The sequence below is a fragment of the Bos indicus genome, chromosome 16, assembly GCF_029378745.1.
Source record: "Bos indicus isolate NIAB-ARS_2022 breed Sahiwal x Tharparkar chromosome 16, NIAB-ARS_B.indTharparkar_mat_pri_1.0, whole genome shotgun sequence".
Taxonomy (NCBI): domain Eukaryota; kingdom Metazoa; phylum Chordata; class Mammalia; order Artiodactyla; family Bovidae; genus Bos; species Bos indicus.
Window position 1 is genome coordinate 50,621,122 of NC_091775.1, and position 17,384 is coordinate 50,638,505.

General features: G+C 55.8%; 1 protein-coding gene across 3 annotated transcripts in view; it reads right to left on the reverse strand.

Annotated features, from left to right (window-relative positions):
* PRDM16 (PR/SET domain 16) overlaps window positions 1–17,384 on the reverse strand; it is a 340,205-nt gene that overhangs the window by 179,159 nt on the left and 143,662 nt on the right. For all 3 annotated transcript variants that reach the window (XM_070768346.1, XM_070768348.1, XM_070768345.1), the window contains exon 3: window positions 544–594. In XM_070768346.1, the coding sequence (XP_070624447.1) occupies window positions 544–594 (51 nt within the window). The remainder of the gene's footprint in view (window positions 1–543; window positions 595–17,384) is intronic.

Here is a 17,384-nt window from a genome sequence, read left to right on the forward strand (position 1 = left end):
TAAAGCCCACATTGACACTTTTTCTGTCGCCTGACTTTGCTTACTCAACACGGTGCCTGAGCCATCTTCGGAGACTGAGTACAACGAAAGGCTTTGTTGAATCTGCAGCCAATTGTGCTTTTCTTCTCTATATTCTTTTCATGTGAGTATCCAGTGAAGATATTTAAATAAACACAATCTATATTTATTTCATTTCTACGCGACTGACTGGCCCAAAGCATTCCCACGTGTACGGGGCTCGCCTTGGTTCTGGGAACCAGGTTGGTTCTGTGAAGCGAGCTGCTACCTGCTGCACCATGAAAACCAGCATCCGTCTTGATCCCTGGGGAATCATGTGCTCGCCTGACCGCAGACGGCCTCGCACTCGGGAGCTCGGCCTCAACCAGAGCGCAGGCTTGACGGGACGCAGGCTCGACGGGACACAGGCTCGACGGGAGGGGAGAAGATGGCCTCGCACTCGGGAGCTCGGGCTCAACCAGAGCGCAGGCTCGACGGGGTGCAGGCTTGATGGGAGGGGAGATGGCGCGGAACCAGCTTGCCTACCTTTTGGATGCAGCCCTCCTGCGATGACACCTCCGCATCCGTCAGCATTTGCTGCAAAACAATTTGGAAAAGGGTTGTTAGTTTCCAACCGAGCCCAGTCCTCGAACTACAGTGGGCTATACACATGCAGGCAGAGCAAGCGAGCTCTGAAATAATAGGGGTAGGGAGGGTGGCTTCTCCATAATAAGAGAACAGGGGTCCGCCCAGATCACAGGGAGGAGCCACATTGTGGAGCTCAGCCACGCTGTGGAGCTCACTGGGTACAGACTGCACGTGTGGTTAGGGGCACTGTGGTGCTTGAAATGGGTAAGGGGCTCCTTCCTTGTTTCTTGGGGTGAGCCCCTACCCCAGGAGTGGGCAGTGGCAGCAGCAGGAAGTCTTCCCTCCTCCCACCACCATCCCGCCCATGGACATGGGCTTGGGGCGTCGAGGAAAGTGCCAGCCACCCTGGGTCGTTCTTCCACCCAACGGCTTCGACTTGGAGCTTTCCTTGGCTCAGCTCTGAAGAGCTGTAGCATTTTGCCTGGCTGGCATCTCCGCCTCAAAACCACCCAGTTCCACTCCAGAGGGTGATGTTTCAGTGACAAGTCCCAGAGCCCTTTCTAAGCTATGCAAACTGACAAATTAGCAGCATCAATGGGATTTTCCCTTTTGGATCACAAGTACTCTGCACAAACACGTATATAAATTTGTGATGTCGTTTCCATGAGAATAGAAACCAAGATGGAAACCAATATTTGGAGAATAAGAAGAGAAATGGGGTCAAACCCAGGGGTTTTGTTCCCCCTCCCCTTATAATGACACCATTGCTTCCTGAATGATAAGCTCGGAGCAGAGTGCCCGCCAGTGCCCATGCAGGTCAGGTCAGAGGACCAAGACGCTTCGTTCCAAATGCTGGCAGACCTGCCCAGACTCAGCTGTAATAACAATAAGTCATATTTTTAAATGTTGAGAATTCTAACCAATTGGGGATTTTATGTTTCTTTTAATAGATTCTGAAATTGTGGTTTGGAATGCAACTAGGAGTGAAAACAGAATGAGGCAGAAGAGGCAGACACGAACACACCGGGAAAGTCTCTCCAGAAGGGCCAGCGAGAGGTCAGGTACCTAGGTGCTCAGGCCCTACTGGACCCGGGTGGACAGGCCCCGGGGGAGACGAGCTAGCTTCAGCCCTGGGGGCTAAGCTCTGCCAGCAGACGGGCCAGTGAGGCGGTCCTCTTGTCTGTCTGCTTTTCACTCCCAAATTCAGAGCCAAGAAGGGTGGCTGGAGCCCAGGCAGCCCTAGGGCAGGAGGAGAGAGGCAGACCACCTGGGTCCCAGGAGAGCCTGTGTTGTCCAGGAAGAGGCCGTGCTCCCCAGGGAAGGAGATGGACCAGTCTCCTCCTCCAGGTTTCTCAGGCCTGCACCCCACCTGGAGACCCTTGTCAGCATCAGGCAGAACTGAAGGTCCCAGCATGGGCCCCGAGTCCTGCGGTTCATCCACTTGCCCCTTATGACAGGGTGGCTTGAATCAGACGAAGAAACACTGCGTGTTAATTTTTCTAAGCCTCACAGTCTCCAGGGCCCAGGACAAAACTGCAGAAGGGGCCACCCATCTGAGCGACTCCCCTTCCCGGGTCCTGTCCCCTTGTGAAGGACAAAGCAGGTCCCCACCCAAAGCCCGCCATGGAGGAGCCCGAGCCTGAAGACCTGGTGATGCCACTCCTCGTTGCCTTGCTGCTGTGACCCCTCCCAGGAAAGGGGCCTTGGGGACCTCCTGCAGAGACACCCACCAAGCATGCTGACCACCAGGCCACTGTCCTGGGGACACTGAGGAGCTGTACTTCTCAGCCGGGCACTGCCACAGTCGCTATTGATTTGGGGGGCAGCTGGAAACTGGAGGCTGCTTTTGGGAGACAAGAGTGTTCAGAGCGGTTCCTGCCCATGGCTTGAAGGCCTGTGCTGGTGGCAAAACTCCAGGCTGGGGGGACAGAAGTGGGTGTTCCAATGGTACCATCCCTGAAGGTCAAGATGCCAGCAACATGTGGAGCAAGAGGGACCGGACAGAGGAGGCTCTCAGTGCAGGGCCAGGCCGGTGGGACCAGGCAGATGAGGGTTTCTCTACTGCTCCTTGGAGCCTGGCCCTGGGCTCCCCTTGGACAGGCCCAGCTTGGGGTGCTTCAGTGGCAGAATGGAGCCCCATCCAACCGTGAGATGCAGAGAGAGCTGGGGGCGTTAACCCCAAGCTGGCCGACACTCCCATACAGAGGAAGTCTTCCTCCTGCCAGGAGATCTGAGTGGGTCCCAGGACCATCCTGTCCCAGCAACTTCTCTCTGCCTCCCGCTCCCCCTGATGTGATGGCCACCTTGGCAGGTGTGACCACCATCACCCCTGCTCTTCACTGACTCGCTGACCTCGCGTGAAAGTCTGCCCCCCGCACCCCTTCTGGAGCCTCTGTCCCAGCCTTCTTGCTGCCAAGTCCGCTGCTTTGCTGAAAACCCTCTTTATTTTGCTTGCCGAGCCCTCGGCACAGGCACTGCTGGCCAGCCGGCTGTTGGCAGTGGTGGTCTCTGCTCTCAAGCCCGTCTCTGCACCAGCAGAAGTATTAGGTGTGTTTTGATTAAGCAGTTTAGCCAAAAAGTGAGGTTTGACCTGGAGCATTTGCTCCTCTCAAGGGTCTCGGTGCCAGGACTGAGCTAAGTGGGGTTGCTCAAAGCATCTTTTTTTGACTCTTAAAATAAATAGCCTCTGTTCTCCGAAAAGTCAGCCCAGAGGAGACACACATACACAGACATCCATATGCTCACAGCTCTGGAGTTCTGGCGTGTCCCCTGAGGGGGCTAGGCTTTCTGCTCGGTGTCACAAACGAATCCCAGAAGGTTTCTCTCCCTTCGAAATAGTCTGTTATTACAGGATCTGAAAACGTACAAACAGGAGGAAACCCAGATGGAGCTCTGAACACGTGGCTTCGAAAACCAGAGAGCAGCAGATGAAGTGCCCCCGCCTCTAGTCCGGCCTGTGGTCCAAGAGGTCATCAAGTGTTCTCACGTATTGACCTCTTCCTCTTGGCTTTGAAGCCCAGGCTTCTCTACCCTGTTCCTCTCTGTCCAATGCTAAAGCCACATTTCTGCCTACCCAAAGAGGAGTATTTGTGTCTAGAAGTGGCTAAAAGTTGATTACAAGGCCCCTGCCCTTGAAGGGGCCTCTGTGGGCTGGGCTAGGGCCGTCTGTGCAGGTCATTGCCCAAGGCTGGGAGGCGGGGCGGGGGCCCCAGGAGTTGATGGAAGGAGCCCCCTCCCATGCTGGCCTGGCCCTGAGCCTCACTCTGCCACCTTCTAGGAGACTCGGGGACACATTCCGGGCAGACAGGTCAAGACCGAAGCTGGTGACCACCAGCCCCAACCAACTAAGCAGTGCCCTCAAATGGACCCAATGAACTGCTGATCAGAATCTATCAAACCGCCCGGTTTTCAGCTCATCTTAATCCCTGTAAAGAACACCCACAGCCTCATGTGTGCATCCTCCCTTCCTGGGAAGACGAGCTTTTTCAAGAACAATTCTCAGGCTGAGTTTTCTGACCAAGTCCAAGTCCAGGTCCTACCATGATGGCCACATTCCCTGGTGTAAATGCCGCAGTGGCCGGCGCTGGGCTGTAGCGGTGACCGGAGGACAGTGCAGGCAGTCCTTCTGGGAGCCTTGGGTGGGGGTTCTGGGGGGGCTGCTTCCCGGGCGCCTCCAAGGCGGCTCGCCCGTCCTGCTCATGGTAGCCCCATCTGGGCGCAAGCTGGGGTTATCCCGGCTTTAGAGATAGGAGACAGAATCTTGGGAGTTAGAGTGACAGGGCAAAGGTCAAAGAACTGCTGGGGTGCTGGCGGCCACGTCCAAGTCCAGCTTCCTGAATCCAGAGGAACGGGCTGGGAGGCTGCTGTGTGTTGGGTGGAAGGGAGCCACACGCTGACCCTTCCGACCAGAGTCACACCTGAACTCCAGCAGAAGCTCGCAGGAGCCCCCCCGCCACCCCCTCGGCGGTGTGGCCTGGGTGGTGTCCTGCTGGCTGCACCCCCAGGAACCGTCAGGGCAGTTAGTCACCGGCCAGCCCGCTCTGGCTCCCAGAGTAAAGGCTCCAACAGTGTTGACACAAACTCTTGAGCTCTCAACTGGGAGCGGGTCATATTTATTTATTTTTTGCATTAAAAAAAAAAAGTAAAAAAAAAAAAAAAAAAACTCCACTTGGCTGTGTTTGAGCTACAGAAATGATTTTTTTGAAAGGCGCCTTGGACACTGTTTTTCGCTTTTATGGCTAAACAGATACTTCTCAGTTCTTTCAAGTGAGATCCTACCCAATGAATGGAGACTCTCTCTTTACTCCTAAGAAAAATATTTACACAGTCAAGTACAGCACGAAAAAGGACCCAGGCTCCTTCAGAGGGCCCGGCCCGAAACGCATATAGGTCTCCTCGGCATGCTGTTTACATTCCCAGCCCTGCATCTCCGCCTTCCCCTCCCCTCCCAGGAGGCATTTCCCAAGCCTCCTGCTCAGAACCCTGAAGTCAGGGTACTGGGAGCCCCACCATCCCCGGGTCAGACAGGAGGAACCAGCCCAGCTTGAGTGATAGTCAAGTCCTACCTTGCCTGCTTTCTCTGTTGGCCAACAAAATACCCGGGCTCCGTGCAAGGGCTTCAGCTAGACTCACCCCAATTTCCCCAGAACCCCCACCCCCAGGCTGGCCAGGAGTGGGGGCCTCTGTCTCGACCTCTGTGGAGTGGCAGGGCCTCATTAGCACGAGTCTAAGGCAGACGGCTCTTCCTGGCCCACACGGCCCTGCATGGTCCCAGAGCTCTGGGCACGGCTTGCCGCTATCAGATGTGCCCAGAACACTCTGTCCGCTGGCAACCCCCCCACCCACCCCCTACCCACCCCTCCCCTGCTGACCATGGGCACAAGCCCCTCTGCACACGCTGCCTGGCCAGCGGCTATCTGGTGCCCACACCTTCCCTTCTCCAGGATGGACGACTGAGTAAGTGAACGAATCTCTCCCCCCACACCAGGTTTATGGTCTAATCTGTCCTGGGCCCCTCACAGCCTCCTTTCAGAAGCAGCACTGGACGCCTTTTGTCTGCACTGCACCCTGGAAGGCACCTCAGAGACGTTCAAAGAAATCTTGAAACCATGTTGATTCCAGCATCAGCTACTCTGGGGATGAGGCAGTGGCTCAAGCCCACTCTGTCCTCCAACAACATCAGCATGAACACAGAGGCCCCCCGAAAAAGTGGAATTGGAGGGGAGCAGGGTGGGGGGCAGGGGCAGAAGAGCTGGCCCAGAGATGGGAAGCAGCCACCAGGTGCAGAGAGGCCCGTGGGAGTCCTCAAGTCCCAGCTGGGGGTTCAGTTTGCCTCTGAGGGAGAATATGGATGCGGGTGCTGGCCGGCAGCTGGATGGGGGGCAGGGAGCAGGTAAGGAAGGAGGATCTGCACAAGGGGGAGGGAGGGCCACCTTGTGTAAGGCCTGGACTCTACGTGGTTTCAGTCCATGGGTCTTCCCTGCTCAGCTTGTGCTGATGTGCTGTGGTGGGCTCTGCGGTGGTGAGGAGGTGGGGTGGTGGTGGGCTGGGAGGGCACTGGACAGAGCTCAGGCACGGGGCGCCATTCCCCACAACCAGCTGGGGACCTGTAAGAGGCTGCCCAAAGGAACACCAGCAAAACAGCAGGGAACAGAGGACGGGAGGGCCGGGTGCCATGGGGGACTCACTGCTGTGGTTCAGTCACTAAGTCGTGTCTGACAGCAACCCCATGAACTGCAGCACACCAGGCTTCCGTTCTTTCACTATCTCCTAGAGTTTGCTCAAACTCACATTCTTTGAATCGGTGATACCATCCAACCGTCTCATCCTCTGTCGCCCCTTCTCCATCTGCCTTCAATCTTTCCCACGATCAGGGTCTTTTCCAGTGAGTTGGCTCTTCGCATCAAATGACCAAAGTATCGGAGCTTCAGCTTCAGTCCTTCCAGTGAATATTCAGGGTTGATTTCCTTCAGGATTGACTGGTTGATCACCTTGCTGTCTAAGGCACTCTCAAGAGTCTTCTCCAGTTGGGCTCACACTAGGCGTTAAATTCAGAACGTCTGAGGAAGAGCTGTCACCACAGTCTTTACAGATGGGAAAGGTGCTCAGAGAGGTAGATTAACCTTCCCACATGTGCACAGCGGTGAGGGAGGGCAGAGGTGGGAGCTGTCGGCCCCTCAGGGATCGAGAGGATGGGTCAGAGGCACGGACAGAGGGTGGGACCGGGCAGCTTCTTAAAGGAAGGACTGGAGGCAGTCCAGGTGTGCACCTGCCTGGCCTCTGGTTCCTGGTCACCCAGGCACTGGACAGAGCAGGTTCCCCTGTACCTGGCTTACAGAGAAATACGGGCAGTGCCCCCCACCCCGGTGCCCCAACCCCTGCCCACCCACAAGCCACCTTGTTAACAGCTCAGTGCCTGATCTGCCCGCACTGAAAGAGCTCCCCCAGCAGAGGGCAATTCCTTGATCCTTAACTTGGAAACACAGGCCCCTCTGAATCATCTGGGTAGGGGTCTTGCCTCTCACTCCCGCCAGCTCCTGGCCCAGGCAGCAACTTACCCAGGCCCTCCCTAGGCCTTTCCCCCAGGCTCCCAGGGCTGAGACACAAGGCCCTGATGCCACGGGGGAACATGAGTCGAGTTGGGGGCAGGGCTTAGGCTGACCACCTTCCTTTGCGGTGGCGGTTGTCTGGGAGGATTACTTGCAAGGATTCCTGTTCCCCTGGTTTGCCCCCCAAAGCTATTCCTTTCAAGAGAGAAGAGGTGCAGGTTACCCCAGCTCAGGACACCCAACCTCTGGCAGAACCCTTCCAACCAAGGCTCTGAATTCTCCCCCAGGCCCGAAACGGGCTCCGCATACACTGGGCGGCTCAGGGTCTCAGAGCCCCAGTCCCTGGATGCTGTTCAGCCCTTTCTGTCACCACTCTCTGAACTGGGTGGGCTGGGTCCAGCCCTGACCAGGCCTAAGAGCCCCTGCCCTCTTGTGCTGGCCCCAGAGGGAGTTCTTTCCCAAAGGTGCTACCTGGGGGCTCCTGTCCAGCTGAGCTCTGGACACAGAGAGAACAGGCTGACAGCCCAGGCCATGAGGGAGCTAGGGTGGGGCGCTGGCCAGGCAGGACTGGCAGGAGGAAGCTGCTGGGTCCACACTGTGTCAGGGTCCGAGCCTCTCCTGTGCCAGGCGGTGAGCCGAAGCCTGAGCCCAGGTCAGGGCTCCGCAGGCCCTTGTCCTGGGGAGATGCAGGTCCAGTGTCGCACCTGCCCTCAGGGGACAGCTTCCTCCTCCTGCTTCCGGAAGATTGATGTCCCCGGAGGAAGTGCACATAAATCACAAGAGCAGGGTGACGTGTGGCACGTCCAGTCAATGACTCGTGACAAGCTGTAACTTTCAGTCTTAGAAAAGGAACCACTGGTGTGTCCAGGGGCCTCACGATAGCCAGCTCTGGGAACTGGACACGTGCCCCCGGAAACCAGGAGAAGGTTCCACAGAACTGTCTGTTCCTGGATCAGGGACCAGAGTTTCCTCCTGAGGGTCTGGGTTCAAGAGCCAGAAGAAGCATGTGAGCTTGGATGCCTGTGGAAGAGTCCTGAATTTTCTAGAATGTTCTTTCATGTTCCAAAAACCCAGGGTCCCCAGGTGGCCGACCCTTCTGCAGCCCCAGAGCACTGTTCATCCATCGCGGGTGTCAGGCCTGCGTAGGACTTGCCTCCTGTGGCTTCCTGGCTGTGCTCAATCCCATTCACTTGAACGACACCAGGCTCCGCCCATTGCAAACTGGAGGTGGCTCTGCCCACTCGTGTCTGAAAATGCATCCTCCCAGGACCCCTGTGGGTCAGGTGTGACCTGCTCCTTGCCTTCCGATGGCCTCATACCCCAACTTCGCCTGGATACCTGAATGATAGCCCATCTGGAGAAGCTGCCTGGGGGACGCCGCAGCCTGGTGACTCTGCACCTCAGCGTCTCCCGAGGGGGAAATAAATCATAGGTCAATTATCGGTTCTACACGTACATTTGTCTTTTATCCTCAACCCTTTTTAGTTATAGAAATAACCTGCATATTGACAGAATCATATTAATGCACTACAGCCTGACCCTGCTCATCGATAACTTGTTTGTTAGATGATCTTTAATAATCATAAGTGAAGAAGAAAGGGTCAAGGATCCCGACAATGACTGCTTGACACACGCACGTTTGACATCCTGGGACCCACGGTTGGGGTGGGGGTGGAAATGGGCTGATGCTGAAATGTGACGATCCCACTGCCCTGAATCCCCTGGGATTCAGGCTTTTCTTGGGCACTGACTTCTCACCCCTCCCACTGGGGTTTGGGGTCACCTTTAATAACTCAAAGGTGAGCAGGTCAGAAGTGATCACCCCACATTTCAGCACACATTTCAACTCCCACAGTCATGTCAGGCAGCACAAAGGCACAAAGAAGTGACAGACACGACGTGAAAAGCAGCTCCCGGAGGCCCCTGTGCCTGTGGGGCCATGACCTCGGGGCAGAAGGCCCGTCCCCATCCAATTCTGGCCTCATCCAATCCTCACCCTTTAATTAGTCCAGGTCTTCACTCTGCAAATATTTGAGGATCCTCTCACTTTGAGGATGGCCACCTTCCAAGCTGAAGAAGCCAGAGGTACAGTGTTTCCATTACCGACAGTAATAAAGTAGCAATGACAGTAATAGGAGCCAAACTGTCAAGTGCAGAGGCACTATAATCTCCAGCAATGCCCATTTGCCCGCTGAGCTCAGAGAGGCTGATTTCTTCATCCAGCATCACACAGCTGGGATTCCAACCAGGCTGCACCGGAGCCCTTGGGAGGTTGTGTGGCCTCCACAGAACTGGCTCCATTTGGGGTGTGGGTGGGGGGCAGTGAGGAGGAGAGAAGGGAGGGTGAGAAAAGGAGCCGGGTTCTCTCTCCCACAAAGGGATGTTTCCAATCTGGGGGGAGGAGACAGCGCGGCAGAGCCCGAGAGCCGGGCTTCGGTCACAGCTGCCGCGCTAACTCGAGACCACCGTGCGTGGGGGCGGTGGGCGGGGGGAGCCGCCGAACAAGACCGCACACTTTCCTAATGGGACCCAATTACAGCAGCAGCTGTGTCGAGGAATTCCGTGCTGATCCGCTGTGAAAAATGGGCAGCCTCTGGAATCCTGCAGCATCCACGCAACTGCCATGCAGCCAGGAGCCCCCAGGGCCCAGGCTTGCTCTCTGTGGGGCAGAGTGAACCAGCAGAGCAAGGCCAGCCCACCCACCCCAACTTGGCCTCGGGTTCCCAAGCAACCTCCGGCCCCAGGGCCCCCTCCTGCATTTCCAGCTCAGGGTCAGGAGGGAATTCAGGAGGACTTCCCAGACTCAGCCAAGCCCATGGCTCAGGCCGCCTGTCCCTGTCCTGGGGACACCTCTCAGGGCTTCCTGACTGACATGGGGCATCAGCTGGACCCTCCTGCCTCAGGTGCCTGGCCTGGTGGGAGAGGCCTCAGAGCAACACGGAGATTCCCAGCTCAGAGATGACTCTTCTGCACTTGCTACCTACGGGTTCCCGCTCACCAGCCTCAACTTGCTCGTCTGAGAAATGGGGGCATGCGAATGTGTGCTGCACCAGACTGTTCCTCAGGAGCACAGTGATGCTCTGCTGAGGAAGTAAATTCCCATGTTGTGTGTGACCACCCAGGCTTAGACACTGAGACCCCCTCCTGGGGTGGGGGGAGGGGAGTAGCCACCAAGAAGGGGGCTCAGAGACCACAGCATGGAACAGAGGGCCTCCTGGGCTGCCCTGGCCTCTGGCAGGGTTGGCGGGGTAAATCTAGCCTGTGGCCTGTCCCCATGTCCTGTGAGCTATGAGGCCCGTTACATGATAAAGGGTGGTGAAAATACAGAACATAAGACGGGATGGCTCGTGGAACAAAAAGCCCGCCTGTTACTGTCTGGTCCTCAGCAGAAGCAGCACACGGGCCCCCAGCCCAGCGAAGACACAGTGGCTGGAAGACGCAGGTGGGAGGTCTCATGTCCTCGGAGATGTGGGCACAGTGCTTTCCGAAAGCTGTGTGAGCTTGCAGGAGGTTCCCCTGTCCCCAGGCAGCTCTGCTCAGTGACCAAGACACGGGGCAGCTAGAGAGCTGGGTTCCCAGAACACCTGATCCTGCAAACAGCTGCCACGGCCGCCCGGCCTGCCCGGCCCCCGCCCAGCGCGCATTCTCAGCTGCAGCCTCCCGCCGGGAAGAGACGGTGTGAAATTGGAAGCAGTTTGAAACCACCCCGTTCCTTGTCTTTCTTTCTTTTTTCCTGTTTTCCAACAAGATGTGCTCAGAGTTGTCACAAGGGAAATCTCCAAACCCCCGCTGGGATTTCTACCTCAAGCCCGTCAGCATCCTGGGACGTTTACCTCCCCTGAGATGGGGAGACCCTTCCTGGGGTCGGGCCTGGCGGCCACCAGGGCCTGCTTCATTGAGGTTCCCAATGGGAAGTGTGGGGGCCTCGGGAAGTGTGGGTAGGGGGGTGTGTCTTCATGACACCTGGGAACCTGGATGGTGCTCCAATCGCATCCTTGCCGCCACTGCTTTTTGGAGAGCCACCTGGATGGTCAGGGATGGACCCAGGCTGTCACACAGGCAGTTCTGGCTCCCAAGACCTCAGGAGGGGAGGTCGGTGCCCAAAACTGTCCTCTGTCAACTCCACTTTACGACGACACTGCAGGGTCCCGGGGACGTGCCCGTCCCACCTCGGGCCACAGTAACACGCCCAGAAGCACGGAGAACGTGATCACCAGTGACACACAGGCACTCGAAGCACCTGCTGAGCATCCTGACTTCTTCGTGGACTGTGACTTTACTCTGCGTGGACTGTGACTTTACTCTGCGTGGACTGTGTCTCCTCTTTCTAATGAGTCACTGGTGCACAGGAGGTCGCATCCATGCAGGGAGCACAAGTCACCCCCGCATCCCCCCTCCACCCCAGAGGTCTGGATCCCACTGCTCTCCTGGGGGCCTGAGTCCAGCAGCCAAAACCTCAGGACACGTGCACACCTGCTGCCTTCCTTCCTGTTTGCACTCCTGAGAGCAAAGCAAGGGCCTCTTCAACTCTTCTCTGGTTTTCCTGCAATGGCCAGAGGTAAGCCTGGGCATCTGGAACCCTGTCCGTGGACCTGGAGGGACAGCGCCCATCAGTCATGGGATCTGCGGCAAGAGTGGGCACAGGCTTAAGCCACGTGATGGGGTCATGCTGATGCTTACCGCTGTGCCTGTCACTTTAACATGACAAGGTCACCCTCTGCCTGCGGGATGGTCTCAGAGAACTGACCCCCATTAGTGCAGGGGGCAGAGTGGGCACAGGGGCATGTGTGTCCCCAGGGCACTGTGGGGGTGTGTGTTCGGGAGGGCACTCAGGGGCCCTGCAGGCCACGTACCTCTCCAGTCCTGCCCCACAGCTCTGAGCTGGTCTGCGGGCCATCAGCGTGGCCGGGGATGGTCCACCCAGCCCATGCCTGGGAGAACATGGCCTCAGGGAAACATTGACCACGTCCTCAGAAATTTTCTTGGTAGGATTTTTAAAGCTCTATTCTTGGAGTTGGGAGATTTTGTTCGGCAGCATAATTTATTTGCTTTTTCCAAAGACTGAGAAGAGAACTGAGGTCAGCCAGGATGTGAACCACACAAGGTCTGAGCAAGTGCTGCCTGTGCTGGGGGCAGGGGCGGTGCCCAGCATGCCCCATACCTGGGTTGGGAAACAGAGACAGGGAGAGATGGAGGAGACAGAGGCAGAGAAGCAAAGATACAGACCGAGATGGGAAAGAGACAGACACAGGGACACAGAGACAGAGGGAGAAAGGAACAGAGAGAGACAGAAGGAGAGAGCGATGGAGGAGACAGAGACGGGGCCGGGGGAGTAGGGAGACAGAGACAGTGCAAGCAGCCCCCTGAAAATCCAGCCGGCAGGGGCCCTGGGGAGCCAGGGTCCCCAGGGGCGGTGGGGCACAGAGACCGAGACCCAGGTCCGATCAGCAGAGCTCAGCAGGCCTGCACTTGGGGGTGGGGGGCTCCTGGGCCAGGACAGCCTGAGCTCCTCAAGGTGGAACTTCAAGCATGGACGCCCAAGTGGCCTCAGCTTGGCCTGTGGTTCAAGCTGGGCCAGCTCTACTCAGAAAAAACAAGTCCATACAAACAAGTCCCACTTCTCAGCACTTGGGGTGAGGAGCGAGATGGGCCCCTGTGCCAGTGGCCCCTTTGCCCACCCTGGATAGCATGGCCCCTCCCCCAGTCCTTACTCAGGACCCAGGAGGTGGGTGAGCCCTTTGTCCCCGCAGCCTCACTTTTGTGCTTGGTTTGGTTTAACGGTCCTGATTACAGTGCATTCATGTTCTTACAGATAGATTCCGCTCGGTGCAGGCTGCCAGCTTAGCAGAGCCGCCCAGCAGATGGAAGCAGAACTTTGGGCCACTTTCTTCCCCTGGATCCGCACCTGGGGCATTTCATTTACTGGAGTAAACATATCTGCGCACGCTCCATTGTTCAAGTTTCCTCCCTGGAAACCTGGGGCTTCTCCAGGCTTCTGCTCCCAGGAGGCCCCCTTGGACTGGGACAGAGCCCCCTGCCTTGGGATGCTTTGGAAGAGGGGGTCCCTGTGGATGAAGTTGGTGATGCCAGCTCACGGGGCAGCTCGCGGCAGGTGATTTGTTCTGGTCTGGTTTTCCTCTAACAGAAAAAGATTTGCTTGGATGAATCGATAAAACCTTGGATATAGCAAGGAGGCCACATCTTGAAACAGAGGACCAGATGAGTGTAAACCTGACCCACGGGGTGCCTGTAGGTGTGGGAGCCAGGACAGAATGCCAGCTCCAAAGCCGACCGCAGACCAGCACCTGCCCTCAGTCAGCCCTGGTTTCAGGAGTCTGTGGAGGAAGCTCTTCATGGCCAGAAACAAGGGAACCTGGTTTTTGCATCTCACCCATCCAGTCCAGAGTGGGGCTCGGAGTCCCAGGTCCTCAGGCCCGATTTGGGGGTCCACAAAGCCTGATTTCCTTTTGGCTTTGGCCCTGAGCGGGCACGGTAGACCCTCTACTGTCAGGCCCCGGCACTCGGGGCTGTCACAGTCTGCTCTCCGTGCACCTCCACTCAGCAGCTCCTGCCTGAGACACTACAGTCCTTTTACTCGATTTTCCAGCTGAGTTGACTGAGGCCTGTGAAGGTCAAAGAGCTTGCCCAGGGTCACCGAGTAACACGGCTCAGCCTCTGGCCTGGGGATGAGGACGCAGGCCTCTGGTTCCTTTTCCTAATCGTTTAACCAAAGGCTCTTTCATAAATAATAGAAATAACAGGGCTTCGGTTTTCCTTAGAGGATGAACGCCCCAAACCGCCACCGGGGTTGTGGTCAGCAGGCACTGCCAAGCCCTCACGGCGTGGAAGGGGCGCGAGCTGCAGGCAGGAAGGGGTGCGAGCTGCAGGCGGACAGGGGCTCCCGGCCCTGCTGGCTCCTGTGACGGCATTAATTTGTACCAGCCGTCCAAAGGCCTGGAAAGAGAGTCCGACGGTCGGTACATGCGACAAGGGCTGATTAACCATCACTGACAGTTATTAGCCTATTATTAAACGTATGAATTGCCTCTTTCATACCACATGCCTATCTTTAAAGTGCTTTATTAACTAACATTAACCAATCCAATTAGCAAAAGACACTGTATTTGTGTAATTAGTAATTTGAGGCTTTGTTCTGTCTTGGTCATAAAGAGAAAAGGCACTGGGCGCTGATTAGTTTACACTGTACAATTAGAGAAGAGGTCGGAACTCAGCTGGGAACATTCTCGATCCCTGGGGTCCCGTCAAGGTACCCGGCCCCCGAAGACCCCCGGGGGCTTATGTTTGCGGCGTTTAAGCATCTCCAATTGCTTCCTCTCGCCTCCAAGCTCCTCCCTGCAGTTGGCATTGCCTTCCACATCAGGAAGGGGAAATATTTATTTTTATTATAAACCTAGAGGCCAAGCAGTGAGGAACCTTGTTATTAAACACTCCAAGCCCAGTTTTGCAGAAAAGCTCAAAATCCAACTTTGAGTATTGATTGCAAGTTTTTTTTTCTTTTTCTAATCGAACGCCAAGAGGAACACTGTGAGGAGTACCGTGTCAGGGCCGGCCTTGGCGGGCAGCTCCTCTGTTTACGTCTCTGAGTGAACAGCCCGGTCTCAGAGTCTCGGAGACAGCCACGAAGGGGCCAGATATTCTAGATAAGAGCTGCAGGCCTCAGGCTGAGTGTGTGCACGGCACCCAGGACTCGAGAACTGGCTCACATTCTATCTGAGCAATTGGGCTTGGGGGTTCACCAAGAGGGCCACATGTTGGAAGCAGCCATGGTGTGCGTCTGTGCTCCCCTTTGGGAGCCCCAAACTTCAGTAGTTTGTAAAACTGCGGAGCAAGCTCTGGGACTATGGGTAACTGCCCCACGAGCTCTTCCTTGATTTGTGTTTATTCATGAGGAGACCAGAAAACTCATCACCAGGGATTCTCTGGAGCATCTCCCTGCCGACTACCCTCCGGCTTGGATGGGAAGGAAGATGGCCTCTGCCTTTACTCCTGGCCCCTGAATCACCTAAGCAGGGAAGCTGGTGTTTCATCAAAGCACCCTGGAACCAGCCTACCTGCCCAGCACCACCCACACCCCCTGGGCCAAGTTGTCCCAAGTGAAGCCACAGCAGTGACCCAGACTGGCTGTCCCCGCAAACCCAGGAGCACAGATAAAGGCAGACCACCCATACCAAACCCCACTGGCCCACAGAGGTGACGGCCCCCCTGCAGTGCCCAGTCGTGCCTGTGGCCCACTGGCTGTGTCCGCCCAGCTCACACATCTGGCTGCTCCAGGAGCTCTGTCCCCGGATCTGACACTTCCAGGGGTGGAGCTGGGGTTCTCACTTGCAGCCCAGATGTTCAGACAATGAGCAGACCTCCCTGACTTCATCCCAGGCCCACTGTAGATAGATGGAGCCTTTTCTCAATGCCATCAAGTTAGTTTCTCAGGCTTTTTATTTCCCCATTCCATCTCAAAATAAAGTTTGAATGCTTTAAGTCTCAAAGGCTTATCTCTTTTCTGGTTGTCCTTGCTGTTATTCTCTGCTGCCTGTCCTCACGCACTTGCCCACACACATGCATGGACGCACACACACACACACACACACACACACACACACATGGACCACCTGCCCATCATAGGCAGGTGGGCACGAGTCCACTGGGTGCTCACATGAAGGCAGGGCAGACGAGGAGACCTGGGTGCAAACACTGCAGAAACCTCTTCAAAATATTTGGGTTTGTCAAAATCCCAAACCGCCGTTGCCAGGCACTTTTCCCGCTAGTGTTTGAGCCCTCGGGTATTTTAAAGGAAATGAAATCCGTGTGTTTCTGATTTATTTATACTTAACTCATCAAAATGCTGTTTTAAAGAACTATTTTGTGTCCAAAATGCCCTTTATGCCTTTTTTCCCTTCCAAACTGAAAGCCACATTTTGCCAAGTGTATATGACCTTAAACGCTAACGTGTTCAAGGCTCTTTCAAAAATCAAGCTCGTGAAGTCCAAACAGACCTGAACCGGAACCAGCACCCCTCTCCTTCCCCCAGAAATCCAGCACCAGATGGGCAGGCCATGCCCTCTGCCCCCCGCTTTTAGCTCTACAGTTCTGCCGCAAGAGGGGGTCCAACTGCCCCTCTCCACCGGAGTGCCCTAATGCTGTGTCCAGTAGGAAATGAGCACATTCCCCAGAGACAAGAACCCCCAGGTCCAGGGTTTGAGAGGCCTGCCTGGAGCTCTCACTGGACCAGCTCAAGGTCACCTTGAATGCAGCCCCCAGTTGCCTGGAGGATAAGCGGGCAAGTGCTCCTCCCGGGACAGGCAGCGGCTCCCTGGTCCTGAGCATCCCAGAACACCTTGGACCCTACGTGTCACCCACCTCCTCTGCCTCCCCGTCCCCCTCAGGACTGCCCGGTGCTGGCAGCCAGATGAGTGCACAACTCTGATGCCAGTTAGTACACTTCGGCCCAGGACAATGTTTTCTCTCCACTAAGAGAAGCAGCAGCCGGCTGTGGCCACCCCGAGTGCCTGCCTGGGAGGAGGGGATCACGTCCCACTCACCGGCTGGGTCACTGGGAGGCGGACACACTCCAGGCAGATAAACGAACACAGTGCTGGCAACACAGTCGCCTGACCTATAACATGGGGCTCCAGTGCCTCGCTTTGGGGTGTGTGTGATATTTATTTATTTATGGCTGATTTCATGTGATGGAGTTCAATTATGAATTTGATTGCTTTTTTTGGTGCACGATATAAAATCCTTTATCCTTGCGGCATTTAATTGTGTTCCCTGGCAGATTTGGTATTCATCACGGCCCTGCTGTCCCCAGCCCCAAAGATAAACCATCCAAAGGGCAATAAATGTCCACTCTGATTATTGATGCTTTCAGGGAAATTGATTATCTATTTGAGGGGCAGACTGGGCTGATGGATTACTGCCTCCTTCCCTCACATGAGAGCTTCCCGGAAAGACAAATCTCTTGATCAGTGCAATGGATTTTCTATTATATTTAGAATTTTCCAAAGTACACCTTTTTTATCTTAATACTTAGAAAAGGAGGTACAGCTTCTGATGGAGAAGGAATTCTCCATCCACTCGCGGCGTTTAGAGTTGAGGAAAGCGACGAGATAAAACCCAGAACACGGCACAGGGGGCACGGTGGTTCCTTATTCTGGCTGCACATCTTCCATCCCACAGCTGAGCGCCGGGGCTGCATGACATTCACATCAAGTCCGTGATTTACCGAGAAATGCG